The sequence below is a fragment of the Mustela erminea genome, chromosome 5, assembly GCF_009829155.1.
Source record: "Mustela erminea isolate mMusErm1 chromosome 5, mMusErm1.Pri, whole genome shotgun sequence".
In the NCBI taxonomy this organism is placed as follows: Eukaryota; Metazoa; Chordata; class Mammalia; order Carnivora; family Mustelidae; genus Mustela; species Mustela erminea.
Genome location: NC_045618.1, coordinates 110836929 through 110863222, shown reverse-complemented (window position 1 = coordinate 110863222; position 26294 = coordinate 110836929). Strand labels below are relative to the sequence as shown.

Here is a 26294-nt window from a genome sequence, read left to right as displayed (position 1 = left end):
TTTGATTCCCATAAAATCCTCTGAGTATTATCACTGGTTAGCAGAAGAAGAAACTGAGGTGGTGGGAACTTAAGTAATTTGCTCCAGATGACTGCAAGTACATAACAGAGCCTGGATTCAAACCTGGTTTGGCTGCAAAATTACATTATGCTACTGTATTATATAGCCTTTCCATATTATATAGAGTTGTGTAATTTTTTCACATTTTACTTAAGTTCCAGTACACGTATATATTTTTTAAAGATTTATTTATGTATTTATTTAAAGATTTTACTTATTTTATTTGACAGAGAGAGAGTGCACAAGCAAGGGCAGGAGAGGGAGAAGTAAGGCTCAAGCAGCTGAGCAGGGAGCCTGACACAGGGCTTGATCTGAGAACCCTGGGATCATAACCTGGGCTGAAATCAAGGGTTGAATGCTTAACCAACTGAGCCCCCCCGGCGCCCCTGCACCAATATATTAACGTAGCATAATTTATTTAGTAAGTTGACTATTCCAGTACTGCCTATTCAAACCTTTCTCATATTTGTTTTCTATTAGATTACTGGCATTTTACTTATTGATTCTTTTTTCTGAAGCTATTTTATTTTTAAGATTTTATTTTATTTATTTATTTGCCAGACAGAGATCCCAAGTAGGCAGAGAGGCAGGCAGAGAGAAAAGAGGAAGCAGGCTCCTTGCTGAGCAGAGAGCCCAATTCGGGGCTCTATTCCAGAACCCTCGGATCACGGCCTGAGCCCAAAGCAGACGTGTTAACCACTGAGCCACCCAGGTGTCCCTCTTTTTTTTTTTTTTTTTTTAAAGATTTTATTTATTTATTTGACAGAGAGAGCCAGCGAGAGAGGGAACACAAGCAGGGGGATTGAGAGAGGGGGAAGCAGATTCTCTGCTGAGCTGGGAGCACCATGTGGGGCTGGATCCAGGACCCTGGAATCGTGACCTGAGCAGATGCTTAACCACTGAGCCACCCAGGCACCCCTTTTTCGAAACTATTCTTTTGGGGATTTTTTTTTTTTAAACTGTTGCTCTACCTTCAAGTAATGTTATACCACTTCAAGTATACCTTAAGAACCTTAGAAGACTATACTTCCATTTTTCCCTCTCCCTTCCTTTATATTATTGTCATACATTTTATGTCTACATGTTATAAAACTCACAGTAATACATTATTATTTTTGTATAATGTCCCAGCATTTCTAGAAAAAATTTTTTCTCCCCTCTTCTATCATCTCCTTCAGTTTCATGTATGTTAAATTGTTGACACTGGTCACTCACAGATCACTGATGTGATGATGATGATTGCAGTGTTTTTGCTCTCTGATTAATTTTGGGTTGTTTCTATTGCTATGACTTCAGCTTCATTGATTGTTTCTTCTGCAGGGTCTGATTTTCTGGTAGACTCCTCAAGTAGGATGGGATATAGTTTCAGATACTGTTTATTTTATATCTAGAAGCTCCAATTATGTGTCTTTTAAGTCTTCCATTTCTCCACCCATTATGTTCCTGTTTTCTTTTACATCCTTGAGTATAAGATTTTAATAGCTGTTTAAAGATTCTTTTCCACTAACCATCATCTTTGTCATCTTTGTGTGACTCTAGTATTTCTCCTGGATCATATTCTCCAGCTTCTTTGCTTAGTAATTTTTATAGTTTTAGATTGTGTTTATTCCTTTAAATAGAGTCGGACATGATCCTGGTTACAGTTAAATTACTTGTCAACTTAAGCTGAGAGCGTCCAGAATAACCTTAGTCTAGAGCTAATTTGGCCTCATTGCTAAGATCATAACCTTTTTAAAAAATATTTTACTTACTAGTAATCTATACACTCAGTGTGGGACTTGAATTTACAACCCTGAGATCGAGAATCACATGCTCTATTAAGGCAGCCAGGCTCTCCAGGTGATAACCTTAAAAAGACTGCCCAATTCCCTTAGTATTCTGCCTAATGGGAAAGCATTTCCGGTCCTATGTGAGCTTTGGGAATTGTTTGGCCTACTATTTTCCCCAGACAGGTGGATTTTCACCCCATGCATGCACACATTAGTACTCAGCAAACAATTTCCAGAGACCCCCTACAGTTCTTTGGGGCTCATTCTCTTGTATGGATTCCTCTCTCTTGTGCTCTGTGCTGCAAATTAATGCCTGCTTTGGCCTCTGCAAATTCCACTCTTCTTCCCTTAACCCAGTGAGACTGCTAGCCTTTGTTTTGGTTCCTCCTCCCATGCTATAGCCTGGAAACTGCCTCCAGCAGCAAGTTAGGGCAATCATAGGGCTCATCTCATTTATTTCCCTTTTCTCCTGAATTACAGTTCATGCTGCTTGTTTTCCAGTATATGAAAATGGTTGTTTTATATAATTTGTCAAGTTTTCTGGCTGTTTATAATGGAATGGCTGTTGTTATAGCTGTTAATCCTTTATGGACAGAAACAAATCCTCTCACCTTTACTTACCTTACTTTTTTTATTACAAAAAACTTACTGATAAGTAATTCATATATAATTCACCCATTTAAAATATGCAGTTCAGTGGCTTCTGATACATTCATAGAGTTGTGCAACCACCACTACAATCAACTTTAGAATATGTTCATCAGCACCCAAAGGAACCCAATACGCATAGTAGTCACTCTTCATCCCCGCCCCCCCCCAACTCCCTAGACAATCACTAATCCACTTTGTCTCTATAGATTTGTCTACTCTGGACATATCATGTAAATGGAAGCATACAGTATATAGTCTGTTGCTGGTTTCTTTCACTTAGCATGTTTTAAGATTCATCCATATTATAGCATCTATCAGTGCTTTATTCCTTTTTATTGTGAAGTGTACTATTCCATCAGATGGATATACATTTTATTTATCCCTTCACCTGTTGATAGACATTTGGTTTTACTTTTTGGTTATTTTGAATAATGTTGCTATGGATAGTTTTGTGTAAGTTTTTGCATGGACATCTGTTTTTGTTTCTCTTGGGTTACTGATTGGTTTTTGAAGCCCTTTATATTGTGGTCACATTACCTTTTTGTCCATGTATGATTTAGAAAGATGCTTTCCTATTTTCTTACTACCATTTTTTCCAAGCAGAATTTTTTTTTTAAAGATTTTATTTATTCATTTGACAGACAGAGATCACAACGGATGCAGAGAGGCAGGCAGAGAGAGAGAGGAAAGCAGGCTCCCTTCTGAGCAAAAAGCCTGATGTGGGGCTCAATCCCAGGACCCTGAGATCATGACCGAAGGCAGAGGCTTAACCCACTGAGCCACCCAGTTGCCCCAGAATTATTTTTTTTTAGGTATCTTTTGTTTCATAGTTTCTGGGTTTTGTATCATACATAGAATAGCCTTCTACTGTTGTTTCTTAAAGTACTTCTGTGGGTTTTTTTTATGCTTAAATCTTTTTTTTTTTTAAAGATTTTATTTATTTATTTGACAGAGAAAGAGAGAGAGATCACAAGTAGGCAGAGAGGCAGGCAGAAAGAGAGGAGGAAGAGGCTCCCTGCTGAGCAGAGAGCCCGATGTGGGACTCTATCCCAGGACCCTGGGATCATGACCTGAGCCGAAAGCAGAGGCCTTAACCCACTGAGCCACCCAGGTGCCCCATATGCTTAAATCTTTTAACCATCTCTTTCTTTGAGGAAGGAATCTCACTTGATATTCCCCAATAGCATCAATAGCCCATTTTCGCCTATGGACTTGAACTGTCACTTTTATCATGTATTAAATATAGGTATATACTTGGGTCTATATCCATATTTTTTACTTAGAATTGGTACATCTGATATTTGTGTGCAAGTTCCATACTATTACATTGATTGTAGCTTTATAATATTTTTTACTTACTCTTGCTGTTTTCACTTGTTTATACAGTTTTTTGTATGTACTTTGGATTTTGTTTTTCTAGGTTTTTTTTCTTTAATTTTATTTATTTATTTGACAGAGATCACAAGTAGGCAGAGAGACAGGCAGAAAGAGAGGAGGAAGAGGCTCCCCTGCTGAGCAGAGAGCCTGATGCAGCCTCAGTCCCAGGATCCTGAGACCATGACTGAGCTGAAGGCAGAGGCTTTAACCCATTGAGCCATTCAGGCGCCCCTGTTTTTCTAGCTCTAAAAGAAAAATCCTGTTGCTATTTTTTTTTATTGGAAAGATAAAATACTACTTTCATGTTTAAAAAATTTGATCTAACCTTAGTTTTGTATATATTGTGAGATATGGATCTGATGTGATTTTTTTTCACACTGATAATTAATTGACCTGATACTATTTTTGAATAATTCATCCTTTCTCCACTTACCTGTAATGCCACTTAGGTTATATATCAAGTTCCCATATATGTATGGGTGTGATTCTGGGGTTCTTTGTTGTGTTTCACTGTTTTTTTTGTCTATCTCTTTATCACTGTCATGCTTTAGAGTAAGTCTTACCTTATGAAATTGCTTCAGAGTAATTATTAATTGCTTTAGTCTTATTTAACTTATGCTTTAGAGTAAGTCTCATTAATTGCTTTAGAGTAAGTCTTATTTATGAAAGTTCTCTACCATATTCTTCAAGATTGTCTTGGCTGTTTTTGAGTATTTGCTTTCAACATACTTTTTGGAATGAGTTCTTTAATTTCTATAAAAAACTCTGGACTTTTATTGAAATCACAGTGAATTTATAAATGAATGTAGAGAGAATTGATAGCCTTACAATATTGAATGTATCTGTGAATATGGTGAATCTTATATATTTAGGTTTTCTTATTTCAATGGAGTCTTATAACCTTCATATAAATCAAGTATAAATTCTGTTAGATTTATTTGTAGTTACTTTATATTTTTTGTTATTGTTATATGTTATATGTGTATATATATATAAGATGTGTTTTATATATATATATATAAAACATGTTATATGTTACAATGATGTTAAAAATAAAATATTCTAACCTTGGGGCTGGAAGATAGAAACATGCTTGATTTTTATGCATTGATCATATAAACAGCAACTTTTTTCAGCTCTCCTTTAATTTAATAATTTATATGTATAATCTTATTTGTTCTTCATAGAAAAAAATCGTATCAACTGAGAATTATGATGTTTATTTCTTCTGTTGCAAGTGTACCTTTTTTCTTGACTAAAAAGCTTTAATAAAGGTAACGCTATTAAATTCCACAAATATAATCCTTTCATTTTTAGTAAGTACTAGCCAGTATCACAAGCCCTACAGATAACAGAGCAAAACCCCCAAAATATGGTCTGTTTGCTTGGAGGAGATTAGATTGTTGTTTTAGGAAGACTATTGTGTCTATAGTAAAGAAAATGGACTAGAGAGCAGTAAGACTGGAGGCAGGGAAACTAGACCAACTAAGATGTTACTCCACCAATTCAAGGGAGAAAAGATGGGAGGCCTAGATCAGGAGACTACGAACAGCTGCCTGATTTTATATGACTTGTGAACTGTGAATGATTTTTTTACATTTTAAATAGTTGAAAAAGCCACAAGAAGAATATTTTGTGACAGGTACAAATTATATGAAATTAATAATTTTAGTGGGGATTCCTAAAACCTTATTGAAACACAGCCATGTCTATTCATTTATATCTAGAGTGTGTGTGATGCTTTTGTGTTACAGCAATAGAGCTGAATAACTGTGACACTGACTATGTAATCCACAAAGTCCAAAACAGTTATTATCTGGCTCTTTATTTAAAAACTCGACTGGCCCCTGACCTAGATAGTGTCAGTGGGAGTAGAAAGAAATGGATACCTTTAAGAGATATTTAGAGGTAGAATTGACAAGACGTGGTGATTAATTCCAGTTGGCAGTAAGGAAGAAAAAACAGGAGTAAAGGATTATTCCCAGATTTCCTATTTGGGACGCTGAGAAATAGTAGTTTAATTTGTAGAAATAGAAAATCTGGAAAGCAGGAGGAGAATTCCATTTTAGTTTTAATTGAATTTGAGGTGTCTTTAAGACAGAACTATCTGGGAGGCAGGTCTACACATGAAAGAGACCTAGACATATTTACCACAAAGATAGAAATGTACTGATCCAAAGGGACATGGGCACCTCAATGTTTATAACAGCAATGTTCACAATAGCCAAACTGTGGAAAGAGCTGAGATGCCCACTGACAGATGAATGAATAAAGAAGTTATATATACAATGGAGTGTATATATATATATACACGCAATTTGAAAGCAAATACTCAACTATGATGGAGTATTATGGAGTACAGTGTATAGTATACAGTACAGTATAATGGAGTACAATGGAGTATTACTCAGACATCAGAAGGGATGAATATTTACTATTTAGATCTATGTGGGTGGAACTGGAGGGTATTATGCTGGGTGAAATAAGTCAATCAGAGAAGGATAATTATATGATTTCTCTCATATGTGGAAAATAAGAAACAGCGCAGAGGATCATGGGGAAGAGAGGGAAAATGGAATGGAAACTCATCAATGAAGAAAACCCATGAGAGGGCGCCTGGGTGGCTCAGTGGGTTAAGCCGCTGCCTTCAGCTCAGGTCATGATCTCAGGGTCCTGGGATCGAGGCCCGCATCTGGCTCTCTGCTCAGCAGGGAGCCTGCTTCCTCCTTCCTCTCTCTCTGCCTGCCTCTCTGCCTGCTTGTGATCTCTCTCTGTCAAATAAATAAATAAAATCTTAAAAAAAAAAAAAAGAAAACCCATGAGAGACCTTTTTTTTAAAAAAAGATTTTATTTATTTGAGAGAGAGAAAGCACGAGAGGGAGAAGCAGACTCCTCGCTGAGCAGGGATCCTGACTTGAGCTGAAGTCAGTGACTTAACCAACTGAGCCACCCAGGCGCCCACCATGAAAAGATTCTTAACTCTAGGAAACAAACTGAGGGTTGCTGAAGGGGAGGTGCATGGGGTGATGACGTAGCTGGGGGATGGGCATTAAGGAGGGCATGTGATGTAATGAGCACTGGGTGTTACATGCAACTGATTAATAATAGAGCACACCTGAAACTAATGATGTACTATATGTTGGCTTTTTTTTTCCTAAAAGATTTTATTTATTTGATAGACACAGCTAGAGAGGGAACACAAGCAGGGGGATTGGGAGAGGGAGAAACAGGCTTCCCACTGAATGGGGAGCCCAATGTGGGGCTCAGTCCCAGGATCCTGGGATCATGACCTCATCAGCTAAAGGCAGACGCTTAACATGGCCACCCAGTCACCCCTAACTGACTTTAAATTAAAAAGCAAAGCAAAGCAAAGAGACCTAGACAGGTTTGTATCATCAGCATATATGTGCAGAATGAATGATAAGAGTGGGTGGTACTGCCCTTGGAGAGTACATACAGTGAGAAGAACAGAGGGTCTAAGGAAAAAACCTTAAAATACATTAATATTTAAGGAATGGATAGGGTAAAAAGAAACTGAAACAGAATCTGACAAGTAGCAGTTTGAGAGGTAAGAAGAGATCTTAGGGATTATCTAACTAAGGCTGTGTGTGTGGCGGGGGGTTCTTTCTACCAGCTTAAATAAAAAAAAGAAAATTTATTTGAGGACTAGAAGGAATATCTTCTTATGGAAGTCAAAATCAAGAAAGTGCTGTCAGGCTTCCTGAGGGAATGGAGCCAGGCCCCTGGAATGCTGTCAGGCAGTGCCATCCATCAGTTTCTTGGGGTTACATGGCCTCTCATTTGTTTCCTTCTCTCTCTGCTTTGGCATGCATGTCAGCCTTACCCTGCTTCTACATTATTTCAATTTCAAGCATACAACAGAGAGTCATGACTGACTTTCATTCAATTATAATTAGAAAAAACAATCTAATCAGCTCATTCCAGCCAATGGATTTGCTCCTTCAGGACCAAGTGTCCATACCTGATCCAATGTTGTAGTAAAAAAAGTCGGATCAACACAGTATTAGCATGTCTCCAGGGCCACACTGCAGGGGGGCTTAAGCAGGGATATATGCAGAAGGAGTATAAATTGGACAGTATCATAAAAAGAATATACTATAAAGGGAAGCTACAAGTAGAAGAGTGTTTCTAGAAAAGGCTAGTAATTAATATTTTTTGTTTGTTTTGAAGGTTATATTTAGTTGAGAGAACATGAACGGGGGTTAGAGGCAGAGGAGGAGGGACAAGCAGACTCCCTGCTGAGGGGGTAGCAGGACTCAGGGCTTGATCTCAAGACCCTGAGATCATGACTTGAGCCAAAGTCAGCTGCTTACCTGGCTGAATCACCCAGGCACCCCTAATTAATATGGTTAAATGTTGCTAAAAGGACAGACAAGCTAAGTACTGAGCTTTATAGAAGACTTGTAAAATAAAAATAGAAAAAAACCTAATGTTAACTTTTTTGGTATTTCCTGAAAGTTTGAAAATAATTTCAACCATATTTTCATTTAATATAATGTGTGGTACTTAATTTTATAGGACACTTATCTAGGCCGCGATACCCAGATTTTGGGGGCAAACACTATTGTAGATGTTTCTGTGAAGATATTTTTTAGGGACGCCTGGGTGGGCTTAGTCGGTTAATTAAGCATCTGCCTTCAGCTCACTCATGATCCCAGGATCCTGGGATTGAGTCCCACATCAGGCTCCTTGCTCACTGGGTACCTTGCTTCTCCCTCTACCTGCCACTCCCCCTGCTTATGTGTACACTCTGACAAATTTAAAAATCTTTGAAAAAAACGATATTTTTAAGGTGGTTATTAACATTTCAATCAGTAGATTTTGAGGAGATTATCTTGCATAATATTGGTGGGGCTTTATCTAATTAATTGAAAGCCTTAAGAGAAAAAGACTGTTTCCCCCCAGGAAGAGGGGGATTCTGTTCACCTACTATCTTTGGACTTGAGCGACATTAACTTTTTCCTGGATCTCCAGTCCACAGGCATACCCTGCAGATTTTGTATTTGTAGCCTCCATGATCCTTAAAATAAATCCAGTAATAAAGCCAATTCCTTGAAGTGACTTCCCTCTCCATTTATATGTGTGTGTGTGTGTGTGTATCTTACTGGATTTATTTCTCTAGAGAACTCTAATCTTTTTTCTCTATCAGTAAAAATTCCCAGAAAACTTTTTTTTTTGTTTGTTAAGATTGATTGATTGATTTGAGAGAGAGTGTGTGTGCAAGTTGGGGCGGGGAGGCAAAGGGAGAGTGGGGAGATGGAGAGAAGGAGATTCCCTGCAGAGTGGGGAGCCCCATGCGGAGCTTGATCCCACGACCCCAAAAGTAAAGTCAAGAGTTGGACACCTAACCAACTGAACTACCCAGGCACCCCTCTAGAAAATATTCTTAATGAATGAAACACTTTCATATTCTTGCAACATAGTTTTTATATTATAGGACTGTACTTACTATAGATACTGTTATCTCCATTTATAGATGAGGAAACTGATACAAAGAGATTATGAAATTAGCCCACTGTCCCACACCTGAAGAAGTAGTCGCCTTTGGCGAGTCAGCCTAGCTTACAATGACGAGGGAACAGAAGGCTGGCTGAGGACAAAGCAAAAGCTGACACCCTGCAACCTTCCTCTACCCCCACACTCTGGGTGGGACACATGTGACATTCTTTAGGAATCTCCCACCTATCTTTTTTTTTTTTTAAATCTCCCACCTATCTTTAACAATGTTAATACCTTGCTAGAGGGAAAATTGACCTTGACAATGGCTCCGGTATCTTGTAGGTCCTCTTTAGCATATGAAAGTTCTAGTGAAACCTCCCTTTTCCTTACCTACCCAACCCCATCCTACTTAACCTACCACCCCTCATAACCCCATAGCCTCAGCTCTTTCTGCCCACGGGTACTGTCCCCGTGCTTAAAAAAAACCATTTTGCATCAAAGATGACTCAAGAATTCTTTCTTGGTCGTCGGCTCTGGACCTCCATCCCACTGAACCTCACCTATATTCTAAAACTTCATCAACAACCCCCTAAGAGTCCCTCAACTTTAGGGCAAATACTTTGTCCATGCAGCCTTGTCCATCAGAAATGGAGAACAGGGGACACCTGCGTAGCTCTGCCGGTTAAGCCGTCTGGGCTGCCTTCAGCTCAGGTCATGATCCGGAGGTCCTGGAATGGAGTTCTGCATCCGGCTCCCTGCTTGGCGGGGAGTCTGCTTCTCTCTCTCTCCCTGTTGCTCCCACTGCTTGTGCTCCCTCTCTCTTTGACAAATAAAATCTTAAAAAAAAAAAAAAAAAAGAAAAGAAAAGAAGAAAAGCAATTGAGAACAGGTACTGAGTTTGGGCAGGTTTCTCCACTGAAGAATTTAAAAAACCTTCATCTACCATCTGGACTAAAGAGCGGAAAAGCTGCCACACAGAAAAAGATGAAGTGGATATGGAAGAAGAGAGGATCCTGTGACTGTCTAGTTGATAGCTCCAGTTTCTTTAAGCCTTAGCTTCCTTTTGCCTTAGGGCTCAGTGAGATATTCTGTATCTTTATAATACTTTATTTTCTCTACATAATTCAATTCCTATTATCTACATTTTTATTTTAAACTACTACATTATAATCAATAAATACTGATTTGTTCATCATTGTATGGTATATATAATTGCATGATAAACATTTTTATATATGAATCCTTGGTCCACGTTTCTAAGCCTTTTTAGGAGAGAGATCACTGTGTCAATGTATATGAACACTTAGAGCTTTTTTATGTATGGACAAAATGCTTTTCAGAAGTTTGCATCAATTTTTATTTGAGTAGCAGGGTATGAAAACAAGGCAGATATATCATTAACGTGGTATCCTTGTCATCTGTTCTTTACATATACACTATCCATTTCTTGAGTTCAAAATATAGTTTTTTTTCTGGTGCCTGACTTTGTCCCATATTTAAATTACTATGAAAATTCCAAATTCTATTGAAGACAGTTTTTGTCATTGCTTTAATTGCAGGTCATTTTATGGACTTTTACTAACCTCAATGAATGCGAATGACAAATGACACAATATAAAAACTAATTCTGATTATGTGTGGTAAAGAGTTAAGGAAAGCATATCAGTAGGAATAAAACCGTTTAGTAGAATAACAGAAGGGAGAGTTTAGATAAGTGTTCCCATAATAGCCTGTGCAATGAAAAGATTAGATCGTGGTGTCAAATTAAAAGCATCTAGGAGGCCATATGATCTGTTCTCTGTTTGCTAAATGTTTTCTAATTTGAAAATAATGTGAAGGACTTATAAATTTTTCTTTAAGCTTTTTTGATAAGACCTAAAGATTTAAGTAAAACTTTCTTATTAGAGGACATAACATAAATTCAGCAAGTAAAGCTCAACATTCTCTTAAGAAAAAAATAAATAAAAACTAGAAACTCCTACCAAACTTAAAATTATTACCTATTTGTATAGTGATAAAAGTGTAAAGTAACAAGCATGGTAAATTGGAAAAGGTATCAGGATAGGCCACTGGAAGAATAAGCGTCCCTGGGTCGTTTCTTCATTTGTAAAGAAAGGAGAGTGGAATTAATATCTTTAAGATCCCTTCTACCTCTAATTAAGTTTGTACCTAGCTCTATTTTAAGAAAAACCTAAATAAAAAAGATCTGAGAGATAATCTGCTTGATACAGTGATACAAGGAATTAAACAACATGCTATTAATCAATGACAGCTCAGTATAGTGGTTAAGAGCTTAGATTTGGGAATTAGACTTTCAGTGTTTGAATCTCAGCTCCATTACTTAACCCCTGTTTAATTCTGGACCTCTCTTTGACTCAGTTTCATTTGAATTAGAATATCTACCCCACAGGGTTGTTCTATGATTAAATGAGCTAATATTTCTAAAGGTCTTAAAACAGTGCCTGGTACACAGTAAGTTGTGTTAAGTAAAATTATTTAATCTGTTAACCCTTCAATAAAGAACAAATCCACATTTACTTCTTGTAACATCTTCCTAGAAATGAACTGTGGCTTTAAAAAATCCAGCCAGTTTATTTGTCAAGTAAAGGACTGGGATGGTTAGGAATTAGTAGAGTGTGACAGTCAAGGGGAGGACAGAACAGTTGCAAATATGTGTGCATCAGAAGTGAGAAAAAGGTTGGTTAGATTGTTATTGCAGAGGAAAAGAGGAAGAGGACTTATATAAAAATAGAAACTAGGGCTCTTACAGAATTGCTAAATTTGCCAGTGTGGATAAGACAATTTGAGTTTTCTGTTGCAGTGCTCTTCCCATTTTTAAAATTACTGTACTTAGTTGCTCCTCTTCCACTTACCCTCCCAAGTGCTGAAGCGGCTCTGTAAGAGCTATTCATACCCCAGGCTAAATTTGCTCCCAACCCTGGATATTTGAATAGGGATTTTTTTAAGAAACAGATCCCCATGGGATCCGTATTAGACACTGGAAAAATTCTCTGGGGCTTTGTAGCAGATAGGGCTAGATTATCCAACAGATGATTATATAAAAATTTCTTTGATACATTAGAATTCGAATGAATGAATGAATGAATGAATGGGTAACTGCCTGAAGGATTGAATTTACTAAGTTTCTCTTGTTTCTACTCTGGTTTCCACAGAGAGAATCAGGAATTTCTTGTTCATCCTAACTGTCTGGAAAGCTGTAGTCTGCCTGCCTGCAGCTGTAAAATGATACAAGCTAAAACATGTAGTCCTTTTCTTTCCTTTTCACAAATCCCTTCCCTGTAACAGAAATTGGGAAAGAGATCCTATTTTGTTAACCTAAGTCTACATAGGATAGGATGGTAATAAGCAGTACTTTCCTTTTTTTTTTTTTTAAGATTTTATTTATTTATTTGACAGAGACACAAGAGAGGGAATACAGCGGGGTGGGGGTGTAGTGGGAGAGAGAGAAGCAGTCTTCCAGCTGAGCGCCATGCAGGACTTGATCCTGGGACCCTGGGATCGTAACCTTGAGGGGAAGATCGACTGAGCCACCCAGGTGCCCTAAATAATACTTTCCTTATTGTGGTTTTTAATAAAAAATATACTTAAAATTATAATATTTACTTGATGAGTTCTGTTGCTAAATTGATACTTTGTAACTTCAGAATTCAAAAGAAACAGTAAGATGACACCAGATATGAATAGGTGAAAAGGACAGATTGAGTTGAAAATGCTTTAGTTCACATATTTGTCTTAATGTATACATTAAATGACTGCATATGGGTCAGTTTTTGTTATTATTTTACCTTTATGAACCCATATATTATTATATACTATACTAGCCTGCCAGTGTGGAAAGTACTATGAAGGAAAACATGCTGTTGTGATTAAGTTTTTTGCTTTGTTTTGCTTTTAGTATACAAAATACAGTTCATAATGTGCTATTGTAGGAAATTGTTTTTATTTCTATACAATTTGGTTACTTTGTTTTAGAAAGTGTATATTAGTTTTAAGAGCTTAAGTTACAGAATCCTTACCTAACAGTGATTATTCTAAAACAAGCATTGGAAATTCCCTAAGCTTACTCAAAAGGATTTTCAGATTCCAATTTATTGTGATGGATTCCGGAGATGCTCTTAGAACTAAAGGTTAAGGCAGCCCAGGTTTGAGGCCAGGAACTGATGGACCTGTGACCTAAGGTTATCATGAATGTGATAAGGTAAGACTGATACTCTCCTGTGGCTGAAGGCTTATGTTTACTTTATTTATCAAGTATTTATTGACTGACTACTATATGTAGACACTTGTAGTCACTGATAATACGGTATTGAACAAAACAGATTCAAGTTCCTGCCCCCCATGGAACTTAAATTCTTTTTTTTTTTTCTTAATATTTTATTTATTTATTTGACAGAGAGAGATCACAAGCAGGCAGAGAGGCAGGCAGAGACAGAGAGAGGGAAGCATGCTCCTTGCTAAGCAGAGAGCCCGATGTGGGGCTCAATCCCAGGACCCTGAGACCATGACCTGATCCAAGTTCTGCCTTTAACCCACTGAGCCACCCAGGTGCCCCCGAACTTAAATTCTTGAGGAAAGAGACAATAATTAAAATAAATACTATGACTTTTTAGATATGTACATATATATACATACACACATACATACATATAGAGAATATACATAATATCTATTATATCCTAATGTATAAATATATCCTATGTCAAAGACAAGGTCTGTAACTTCTTCCATTAATGTTTTGTAGCTTTCAGTGTACCAGTCTTTTACTTACTTGGTTAAATTTATTCCTAGGTTATTTTATCCTTTTGGATGCTATCGTAAATTGAATTTTCTTAAATTCCTTTTTAGATTGTTAAGTGCTGGTGTATAGAAACAGAACTGATTTGTGTGTTTTGATCTTGTACCCTGCAACTTTGCTGAATTCATTTATTAACTCTAGTAGTTTTTTGTGGATTCTTATGGGATTTTCTTTTTCTTTTTCTTTTCTTTTTTTTTCTTTCTTCTTACAATCATGTTATCTGTGAGTAGAGGTAGTTTTACTTTGTCCTTTCCAATTTAGATGTCTTTTCTTTTTCTTGCCTAATTGTTCTGGCTAGAACTTACACACAGTGTTAGATAGCAGCTGTGAGAGGTAGACATCTTGTCTTTCTCATCTTGGGGAGAAAACTTCAGTCTGTCATCATTAAGTATGTTATCTGTAGATAGTACATAAATGCCCTTTATCATGCTGAAGAAATTCCCTTCTTTCCTAATTTTTTAGTGCTTTTATTATGAAGGATGATCATGGATTTTTTTTTCTTAATTCTGTTAATGTGATATATTACATTAATTTTTCTTTGTTGAACCACTCTTGCGTTTCTGGGATAAATCCCGTATCATACATCATGGTGTATAATACTTTTAACAAATTCTTGGATTTGGCTTGCTAATATTTTGTAGGAGGTTTTTGCACCTGTACTTAAACAGGGGATATTGATCTGTAGTTTTTTGTGATGTCTCTCTGGTTTTGGTATCAGGGTAATAGTGGCTTCACAGAGTTAGGAAGTGTTCACTTCTGGGTTTTTTTGTTGTTGTTGTTTTGTTTTTTTGTAAGAGCTTGAGAAAGGTGGATATTAAATCTTTTAAAAATGTTTGGTAAAGGGTGCCTGGGTGGCTCAGTGGGTTAAGCCTCTGCCCTCGGCTCAGGTCATGATCTCAGGGTCCCGGGATTGAGCCCCACATTGGGCTCTCTGCTCAGCAGGGAACCTGCTTCCCTCATTCTCTCTGCCTACTAGTGATCCTTCTCTGTCAAATAAATAAGTAAAATATTTTTAAAAAACTTAAAAAAAGTTTGGTAAAATTCACCAGTGAAACCAACTGGACTTCAGAGACCCAGACTGATGGAAGTTTGCCTGTCCTGTATACATGTCAGCATGTGGCTTCCAGGGTTACATCTATAAGGAAGAGAGCTCATAGAATGATTAAAAGTGGCATAAGTCACTTTTACCCAGCTCATTGGCTAAACTAGTCACATAGTCCCAGTCTAAGTGCACGTGAACCTAAAAATGTGGAGGAGCATAAGGAGTATTTGATGAACATTACTGTTTCAACACCTGTTCTCTTATTTTTCCATAGCACTTAACACACTTGAACACATAGTATTTAACACATCTTATATAATCTATATATCTTTAAATATCATATAACTTGCATATTTTACGTTCACTATTTAGTGCCTTCCGCCAGCTAAAGTGTAAGCTTATTCTCCTAGAAAACCATACTGCTTACAGTTTCTTGCCGGTGAGCCTTTGTTCGTGGTGTTCCTGCTGTTTATAATGCCTTTTATCTTTTTTGCCCTGTACTCCTTTTTTTTAAAGATTAAATCCTACTCATCTCCCAGGATAACTTGGATATTATTTAATCTCGGTGACTTTGTTAACGTCTTTAAGTTAGGTGCCCATCCCTTAGAATCCCTCGGAATTTTTAGGGTATTCTCATAGCACTTACCTCACTATATAGTTACATGTCTGTCTGCCCCCTTAACCAAGTTTCTCATGCATGTGGAAGAACACTGGAGAAACAGGTAGAGCCTGGAAAAGAAATGATGAGGATCTGAGTAAGGACAGTTTAAGAAGAGTGGAAAAGAGTTGATAGAATCAAGAAGTATTTAGAAGGTAGAATCAGCAAGATGTGATTATTGGTTGAATATGAGGGATAAGGAAGGAATCAAGGATAATTCATGTTTCTCAGATTATTATATGGGTTATGAGGTTTCTAAATGAAATAGGTAATATGAGAGGAGGAACAAGTTTGGGTGATAGGATGATGACATTGGTTTGAAGTGTAGTGGGTTTTTAATTAACTCCAGAGAGAGAGAGATGTGCGGTAGAAGGTGCAAGTGCAGGCAATGGCCATATGGTTCTTAACGCAAGGAAATGCTAGGTAGGTCTTTGGCATGTGAAGTAGTTAAAAAATAAAAGCTGAGACTACCAAGAACTGCTAAGGGCAGAATCCTTATTTACTTATGCAGTGTTTAAGGAACAAGAAGAAGATAGGCCCTTGTGTGGGAAACACAGAAAAAAAATACATGGTGAAAGAGGAAAACAGAATTTGGTACTAGAGAAATCAGGGTATTTAGACTTTCAAGAAAGTGGTGGCCATGTCAAATGCAGTAGGTAAGTCAAATCAAAACAACTATGTAGTAAAATCTTTACCACGCTTCTTGAAGCCCTACTAACTCGCTTCTTTCAACTTCACTTCTTATTGAACCACGTTGATTCTGATTAAATTGAACCACCTTGGCTTCAGTTTCATGGAGAGATTTGAAGTTATAAAGCATCAATTGTGTCCCCTTCCTTATTCCTTTACAAACTTGCCACTGTGTCTATCCATCATTTCCTCTTTCCCTCGAATACAAGTCTTAACGCTAGTGCCTGATACCAAGAGTTATCTACACTTTGTTTTTTTTCTATTTTTATGACTTTCTGATTCCAGTCCCCCCCTCACAATTTTTCTCAAAAAGGTTACCATTTGAAATTTTACTGGAGAGGCAGAAGTGGAAAACCAGTTACAGGGTGTTGAATACTGAATACAAGATAGGGAAGTACCAAGAGAAACTACAAATAGCAGTCAGTGATGGAACTGAGAGGGAGATAATGCTCAGTCTTCCTCCCCAGGGAAGCAAGGATGCTTACATGGATCAGATTCAAGCACTATCCCAGAGGTATTTCATTTTGGAGCTACATGAAAAATGTCTCCTACTTGTTTTTCTTCTGCAGCATGCCAGTGATCAAGTCTTTACTATAGAAACAAAAAAGAGCCAGTTCTCACAATGAGGAGTGTAGAAACCCCAGATTTCATTCACTTGTTCAGTCATGCAAAAGTATTTTTTTCCCCCCTGATAAGAGAGCACGTGCTCCACAGTGAGCCAAGGGCTGAGGGGGGGCGGGCAGAGGGAGAGGCAAAGAGAATCTTAAGCAGGCTCAGTGTCACAACCCTGAGATCATGGCTTGAGCCAAAATTAAAAGTCAGACATTTAACCAACTGAGTCACCCAGGCACCCCTGCAAAAGTTTTTCTTAAATGTCTGCTATGTGCCATGCTTGGGGTTAGGTGCAAGGAATACAATGGAAAGTAAAAACACAGTTCTTGTTTTTGTGGAGTTTTGTGGTATTGTGATTTATTTCCTTGTTTAAATTTAACCTAATTTATTTAACTGATTTTACTTTTTTTCCCCTTCAGTATCCTCTTATATATGGACTGATTCTTATCCCCTGCTGGTGTTCTCTAGTTTGCCTAAGTAGAATTTACATGGGAATGCACTCCATTCTGGTAAGGAAAACTTTGTGTTCATTGTGCTTTATGTTTTTTTCTGAAATTGACAGGCAGCTTTATAGTTTTTATAATCATTTTCAAGCTTATAGGAAACTTGAGAAAATATTATTATAAATCTTATTTTGCTAAAAAATATATAATAATATATAAATATATAAACATGATGTTTTATGAACATTTAACTTAGTAATCATGTATTTTATCGAAACAGTTCCCAGCAATCACAAATAACCAGATATTGTGCTCAGGATAACGTTTCTCCCTCTTTCCAGTCTCAGTTTGATTTTCCTTCTCATTCTCTTCTATGCCTCTTCTACCACTGAGTGAAAGCCAGCAATACAGAAATCAGGGAGAGCTCTATTTATTATTATTAGTAAAAAATCACTTATATTTACATATTAAACTCTAGTTTTCTTTTTTTCCCCAAGAGTATTTTAGCGCTTGCACTAGTTATTTCATTTTGAGAATGCTGTTCAGTTTAAAGAGCAGTAGCACAGGGACCCTGTACTCTTTAGCCTCTCCTCACCGTCCCATCGGCATTTCTTTAATTCTAGCTTGTATCATCTCTTCACCAGATTACAGTAATAGCTTCATTAGTAGCCCTACTTCCAGTCTGACACCTCTCCACAGTGTTTAGTCTGCTGTTGTACTTGACTTCCAAAACACAAAAGTGAGGCCATACTGAATGACTCAAGTTTACTCAAAGGTAAACTGTATTCCTTATCTCCATACCTTTAGGAATGCTGTACCTTCTGCTTGGAATACCTTTTTTTGTCTAGCTAACTATCTTATCCATTCCTCAAAGACAAAAACATTCTTATCTCTTAAAAAAGCCTTGTAACATTCCCCATCTTTCCTGTCTCTAGACTGGTTAGGTGACCTTTCTCCAGAGCATCCTGAGCATAAATCTAGCATCGCACTTAATGCTAAACTACAGTTGCTTTTTTTTTTTTTTTTTTTAAATCTGTCACCCCCCACTAGACAGTAAGCATCAGAAGAAAAGTAACTATGTTTTATCTTTGTCCCTTGCACCAAGTCTGGTGTCTCCTAGTACACTGAATGTATAATGTATTTTGTAGGTAAAGGATCAGAAAAAAAAGTAAATATGAACTAACTCATGGAATCAAAAAATTTATAACTGGTTACAAATTCTTCTTATCCTTTTAGAATTTTCTACTGATAAATATCTACTTAACTGTTTCATAGCTGTAGAAATACTGGGTTTCTATTTTTTACTTAGATTGCTTACCTTCAGTAGCCGCCACTTCACTAGTAAATTTCCAGAAGTTGGAAATTAGTAAGCACATTATCTGTGTTCAGTAATTTTATAATTATTGGTATTAATTACAAATTGTGAATTTACACATAATTCTGTCTGATTGATATCTACTAATTTTATAATGAGAGAAGTATCATATTTTCAGGTCAGATCTAATATTTGTCAAGAGAAAATGTTATCCAGCTCATTGCCTTGTTAGTTATTCCCTTCTAATCCCAAAAGTTAGTAATATTACTTCTAAAAAACTACCAAATGGTTTTGCATCTTTGAATGATAAAAAATGGATCCCTGATATTTCTGAGGAAAAGATATTAGATAATAGTACCCATAGGTTCATTATCATAATAAAAAGAGTAGTAAGCATCTGATTATATTGAATACATAATCTAAAAGACGTGTTCTTAAAAAAACAGATGTTTAGTGGATGGGTCAAATATTCAAGCTGAGTTTAGTTCAGTTTTTACATACTAGGTGCCCCTATTTTTGAATCAGCTGATGTAAAAACAATATTGATGTTGTATTTTTCAGATCATGCGTCTGATAACCCTAGTCCTTTATTCAAAAACCTTTTTGTCCTATGGAATGTTTCATCAGTTTTATTCTGACTAGCTACTGAATTTTATTACGTGTAGTATTATAAATTTTTGTTTTCCTTTTAAAAGTAAAATCACGGGTAAGTTGCAAACATGTAAATAATACCCTGTGTTATGACCACAGTTTTTCCTAATCAATAAGTACATTGCTTCTAATCATTTGCTAGTTGATGTATGAAATTAAACCTATAATGAACCCCACTTTTTTTACATAATGGATCTAATGGTTTCCCACAATTTTTGCTTTTTCCTATATTTTAATGTTTCAGCTAATTACCTGCGTTTTGAACAATTTTCTTAGTAATAATTTGTATCTTTACAATTATTGTGAAATTAGTATGGAACTATAGGCAGTATGTGGCCTATGAATTTCCAATAGGTGCTTAGAAACCATATTATCTAAGCCGATGTCTTCATTAACATAAGGGAGTCCTAATCATGTTCTAAATAAATTTATAATGAACACTTCATTCAGTATTTGCCATAAGCTTTGTTGTTGTTACAACACAAAGACTAACAGCTTAGTTTGTTTTCAACATCTACCTACTTTCATAAATTGATTTTCTTAATTCCATGAAAAATATAGTTACTACGTCTGTTTTTTATTATTTAAACCTAGCTTTCAAAATTTAAATTCATAAAAAGGCAGGCCATTTTAAGTTACTAGAATGGGTACTTGTCAAACTACTATTTTGTTTCTACATTAGTAAGATTATGAATGTGTTGTCAATTCACTAACCCAAAATTGTACTGAAAGGTTATATGTCTATATGTGGAAATCTTTTTAGAAAGATACTACCAGATTATAAAATAGTGTGTACCCCTCAAACCCACTTTTGTGACAAGAAATAAACATCAAACCAACCAAACAAAAACCCCCAAAACCCAGAAACAAAGATCTAGAACACTCAACTTTGAGAGTCTTAATAGTGGCTATTCCTAGGTAAATAAGTACTTGTTATTGTTAATCTGTATTTTCTACTTTTTCTATAATTACATATTAAATTTGAATTTTTAAAAAAATATTTTATTTTACAGAAAGAGATACAGTGAGAGAGGCAAAACAAGCAGGGAGGGGGAGAGGGAGAAGCAGGCTCCTTGCCAAGCAGGGAGCCCAATTGAGGGCCTCCATCCCAGACCCTGGGATCATGACCTGAGCCAAAGGCAACTGCTTAAGACCGAGCCATCCAGGCGTTTCCATTAAATTTGAATTTTTATTAAAGAAAAACATTCCAAAATCTATCCTTAATAGTGCCTTTATAATAAAATAAAATGCAATACATTTTGTTGTTTGTTGTTGTTTGTTGTTTGAAACTGCTGGCATCATTGGCATTTTGAAATTAGAAGTAGGACACCTAAAATATGTTATAATTGAAAAAACCCAACAACCCACTAGGACATGACAGGAGTCCTGAATTCTTTTTTTTTTTTTTTTTTTTTTTTTTTTTTTTTTTTAAGATTTTATTTATTTATTTGAGAGAGAGACAGTGAGAGAGAACATGAGCGAGAAGGTCAGAGAGAGAAGCAGACTCCCCGTGGAGCTGGGAGACCTATGTGGGACTCGATCCCGGGACTCCGGGATCATGACCTGAGCCGAAGGCAGTCGTCCAACCAACTGAGCCACCCAGGCGTCCCAGGAGTCCTGAATTCTAATCTCAGCAAATCAACAGCCTCTCTAGGTCTATTTCCTGATCAGGAGAAATGAAAAGGATAAAACTTGATTTAATATATAATTAATCTTTATTGAATTTAGTATATTTTTTGTTTACCATAATTTGATAACCTTGAATATTCCATTCAAATGTGATCTATTAACTTGAGGGCATTATTAATGATAACTATTTTTATAAATTATTATTATAGATCTCTATTATTATAGATAACTTATCTATAACTAATGGTATCTAAAATTATTTGCTACTCTAAGTTCTTTTTGTTACCGTTAACATTTTCTCTTTATTGAGCACTTTGTCTATAATGCTTAAAACCACCTACTATACATTTTAATGTTATACATGAAATTGATACCACACCGATAGATAGCATCATGTTTATGTCCTGAATTCAGTTGTTCCTTACTTCTGTTTCTGTTGCCTGGAAGTTCAGTTTGTCCTTAACTATGCAGGGTAATATCATAAATAATTAATAATTCAATCTGAAAAGGAGGTAGATTTGTATAGAGAATCTTGTAACAATCTAAGTTTAATATTCCTGGAGCTCTGCAAAAACAGTAGAGGATAATAAATACTGGATATTTTGTGTTGTACTGAAATATATTTCTAGAATTAAATTTTATGAATTATTTTAAAGAATTCTTAAAGTGATCAAATGTAGGGGTACCTGGCTGGTTCAGTCAGAGGAGTGTGTGACTCTTAATCTTAGAGTTGTGAGCTTAAACCCCACACTGGGTGTGGAGATTACTTAAATAAATGAATAAATAAAAACTTAAATAAGTAATAATAATATAAAAAGTGATCAAATGGAAAAAGGCTCAAAGTCATTTAATTGATTTTTTTTTTCATTTTTTTAAGGTACTGTAAAAAACATTTTCTAGGAATGAATAGGGACTTATATGTATGGTATGGAAACTATAATTTAAAAAAAATAGATGACTTCAGAGCTGTTAACCCTTCTTCCTTTCAATTAACCTTATAGTAAATGTATTATATATGGTTTTATGTAAAAAACTCATTGTTATTTATTTAAAACTTCTAACTTGGTACACATTCTTTGTGAGATTTACAAGGCTCAGAACACTTCCACATTAGCATATTCTGAAAATTTTGAATCAGTCATGAAAGTTAATAAGAAATAAAGCAACAGCTTTTATCCTGCTGGCCAAAATCCTGTAGTTATTTCACAAGACCTATGCCTTTATGTAGGGAAGAAAGGGTAAGATAGCAACCAAAGGAACATGATCTCATAAAAGTGTAATTATATGTCAATTAGGGATTCAAAATATGAAGGCTAGAGGTTTGACAGTCATATAATTGGACAGCTGCATATCCAAAAGCATGGTCACAATTTAGGCCACTTTTGGAATCTTTGAGTACCTGCAGTAAAATTCAATTGATAAGAATTCTTAGGTAATTTTTAGTAGTATCAGTCAATTTTCATGGAAGACCTCATATTCAAAAAAATGTTTGAAATTTAGTTTTTCACTCCAGTATTTAATTCCTAACGCTGAGAATATTCATTTTTTAAACAAATGTATTGAGCACCTTCAATCTATGAGATTAAATACATAGCTCTGTGATAGTAGTCCAGTTTTCTTTATTAAAAAACTGGAAATCAAGGTAACCATAAATTTTTATCAAATTTGGACACTCCTTGAAAGGGGACGAAAGAGCAAAATGAGGTTGTTCGAGGTGAGCCATACCAGGGTGTTTGTGAGGATCAAATATGGCACTAAATGTAAAGCATTACAATAATATTTTCAGTACAGAAAATACTATTCCCTGAAAATGTCTTTAACCTAAGTTAAAAAAAAATTAGTTTCATCTAGTTTTTGAAAGTTGAAAAGTTTCTTATTTCTCTTACAGAGTTCTTATCAAGCAAGATTATATAATCAGTATGATGAGTCTAAAGAAATACTGTCTCAGTTTAACTAACCAAATATTTATTGCCTACTTACTGTGTGCCAGCAGTTGGGTATTTATGTATAAATAAGATAAAGTCTTTGCCTTTGAGAAATCACTAAAGAGGTAATATGTAAAATAAATATGTAATGCAGTGATTCTCAATTGAGGCTGCAAAATGGAATCACTGGGGAGCTTCAAAAAAAAGAAAAAAGAAAAATTGGTGTCCTACTCCTACCAATTCAATTCAATCAAAATTTCTAAGGAATGGGGCACCTGGGTGGCTCAGTGGGTTAAGCCTCTGCATTAGGCTCAGATCATGATCTTGGGATTCTGGGATCGAGCCCCGCGTCGGGCTCTCTGCTCAGCAGGGAGCCTGCTTCCTCCTCTCTCTCTCTCTCTGCCTGCCTCTCTGCCTACTTGTGATCTCTGTCTGTCAAATAAATAAATAAAATCTTTAAAAAAAAAAAAAGTCATTGGCAATTGGTCCGAGGACATTTAAAAAAAAAAAAATTTCTAAGGATTGGCCCAGGCGTCAATATTGATAAAGTTCCTGAGTGATTTTTAAAGGGCACAGGAGTTGTGAACCTTCTCGGTTTTCTGGCAGAAATAGAAAGCAAAGAAATGTGGTAACTGTAGTAGCAGGTTTGTTGGAGATGCCATGGAGGTAAAGAGGAGGAAATTCCTTATTATGGGGGTTGGAAGAGAAAATTTATGAAGGAGATAGGTGCCTGAGCAGACTCTCAAATGATATGTACTGGTTTGCCTAAAATATAGAAGGGAAGGTAATTCTGAGGTGACAGAAAATGGAGTCTATAAATTCATTATGGGATCTGGCATTGAAGTGTTATTTTTTAAGGTTTTTTATTTTTAAGTAAATCTCTGTACCCAGTGTGGGGCTCAAATTCAAAACCCTGGGAAAAGAGTCACATGCTCCACCAGAGCATTATGCTAGATAGAAGCCAGATACAAAATGCCCTATGTGTCCTTCTAAGGAGTTTGAATATACAAGTGATATTTATTGCCTTAGTTCATATTTTCATAAACATTTTGCTAAGTGATTATATCTTTCTTTGATCTCTATCAAAGCAGCCACTTCTATAAAGAGAACACAATTTTTAAATTATCTCATTTCATATTTTAGAATCAGAAAATAGCCACAAAAACTTGTTCTGTATGGAAATAAATTTTTTAAATGCTTTCCTAAAGATAGTTGTAATGTAACTGTTGAAAAACAGAGTAAAGATATTCACTTTCAAGTAATTTAGCAGATTTTGTTAGAACAGATAAATTCTGTAAAGGATTCATTTATTCATTCATCCAATAAATATCTGCATGTCTGCAATGTGCTAAGCTTTGGAAGGAAGGTGATGGTTAAAGAGGATAATTTCCTCAAAATTTTTAGCTGCATATGCAGTTCTTACTCTAGTAATTGTCTCTATCTTTAGCTATTCTTACATTTCATTGTATTCTGATGTAGAATTTCATATTGTTAGAACAATGCATTGTACTATTGACTTTGCTGATCCTTGGTAGAGTTTTTATAGAACTGCTGCACAGTGAGTACAATGGCAGGAATTTGGGGAAGTATACTGAAGTCTTAAGTGTAAAAGGCAAACTTCATAACTTCAAAACTTTTGAATAACATACCTTTATGATCTTGTGGTAGGGAAGGCTTTCTTAAACAAGAAATAATGATAAATATGATATTAAAATTTAGAACTTCTGTTCACCAAAAGATACTATAAAGAAAATGAAAAGGCAGTCCACAAAATCCAAGAGATGTTTATAGAACACATTATTGATTAAAGATTTTATATAAATGATTTCTATGAAGGCCATATGAAAAAATCATGTAAATCAGCAAGAAAAAAGAAAATATAAAAGAACAGCTGCAAAAAGGGGCACCCAGGTGGCTCAGTTGGTTAAGCGTCTGCCTGCCTTCACCTTAGGTCATGATCCCAGGTTCCTGGCATCAAGTCCCACAATGGGCTCCTTGCTCAGCAGGGAGCTTGCTTCTCCCTCTGCCTGCCACTCTCCCTGCTTGTGCTCTCCCTTGCGTTTTCTCTGTCAAATAAATAAAATCTTTAAAAAAAAAAAAAAAAAGAACAGGGCGCCTGGGTGGCTCAGTGGGTTAAGCCACTGCCTTCAGCTCAGGTCATGATCTTGGGGTCCTGGGATAGTGTTCTGCATCGGATTCTCTGCTCAGCAGGGAGCCTGCTTCCCTCTCTCTCTCTCTGCCTGCTTGTGATCTCTGCCTGTCAAATAAATAAATAAATAAAATCTTAAAAAAAAAAAAGCTGCAAAAAGACACAAATATATATTACACAGAGAATAACCTGTAAACTTATGAAAAGATACTTAATAATCAGGAAAACCTAAGTTAAACATCAATAAATGCCAACAATTGATGGGATGTAAACTTTCATAAACATTTTGGAAATTTTTTTACTGTCTTATAAAATTGAACATGCATATATCCTATGATTCTGCCATTCTGTTCCTAGGAAACTCTCACAGACCCATACCAGTGGACACCGAAACAAAGAAACATAGTTGCACTGTTTATAGTATCCCTGGTTGGTTTAAGAATAGATACCAATTAAGAAGACATTGGAGCTCAGCCATAACCAATAAACTAATCCAAAACCTATAAACAACTTAAATGACCATCAGTGGGAAAATGGATAAACTTTATAATCACACAGCAAAGTATTACACTGTTGTGAAAGTGAATGACCTAATTGATATAATGAATGAAGCTTGAAGGTTTAATGTTAACTTCTGTATAAAGGAAGTCAAAGGAGACTATAAACTTCATAACATTTTTCTAAAGCTCAGAAAGAAAAACTAGATTTTTTCCCTAACGCTCAGAAAGAAGAAAAACTAGGTTTTAAAAACAGGTACTTAGCCAAAACTCAGGTTTCTAAATGCATTTGTGGAGGATACAGATTAATAGAATTGGGAGACAGCATACCCGAAGATTCATACTAGTAATATGTGAATTTATGTGAATTTTCCACTCTGTTGGGATTGGTGACCCTAATCCTTCTATTGTTTAAGGAGCTGTGTAGTCTTGTTTTTCCTAGAAATAGAAACTACATGATTTAGGCATAGTTTATTATTGGGGATTTAAATATAAATTTTTGTATAGTGTATATATATATAATTTATAAAAAGGTAGAATTATGAAAGCA

General features: G+C 35.9%; 1 protein-coding gene and 1 long non-coding RNA gene across 2 annotated transcripts in view; one reads left to right on the top strand and one right to left on the bottom strand.

The window, feature by feature from the left end:
- Positions 1–26294, bottom strand: part of LOC116591504 — a 69063-nt gene that overhangs the window by 1999 nt on the left and 40770 nt on the right. Inside the window, exon 2 of the long non-coding RNA XR_004286034.1 lies at positions 15822–15904. This is a non-coding gene — a long non-coding RNA (uncharacterized LOC116591504). The remainder of the gene's footprint in view (positions 1–15821; positions 15905–26294) is intronic.
- Positions 1–26294, top strand: part of SGPP1 (sphingosine-1-phosphate phosphatase 1) — a 34732-nt gene that overhangs the window by 5847 nt on the left and 2591 nt on the right. Inside the window, exon 2 of the mRNA XM_032344435.1 lies at positions 17555–17644. Within this exon, the coding sequence (XP_032200326.1) occupies positions 17555–17644 (90 nt within the window). The remainder of the gene's footprint in view (positions 1–17554; positions 17645–26294) is intronic.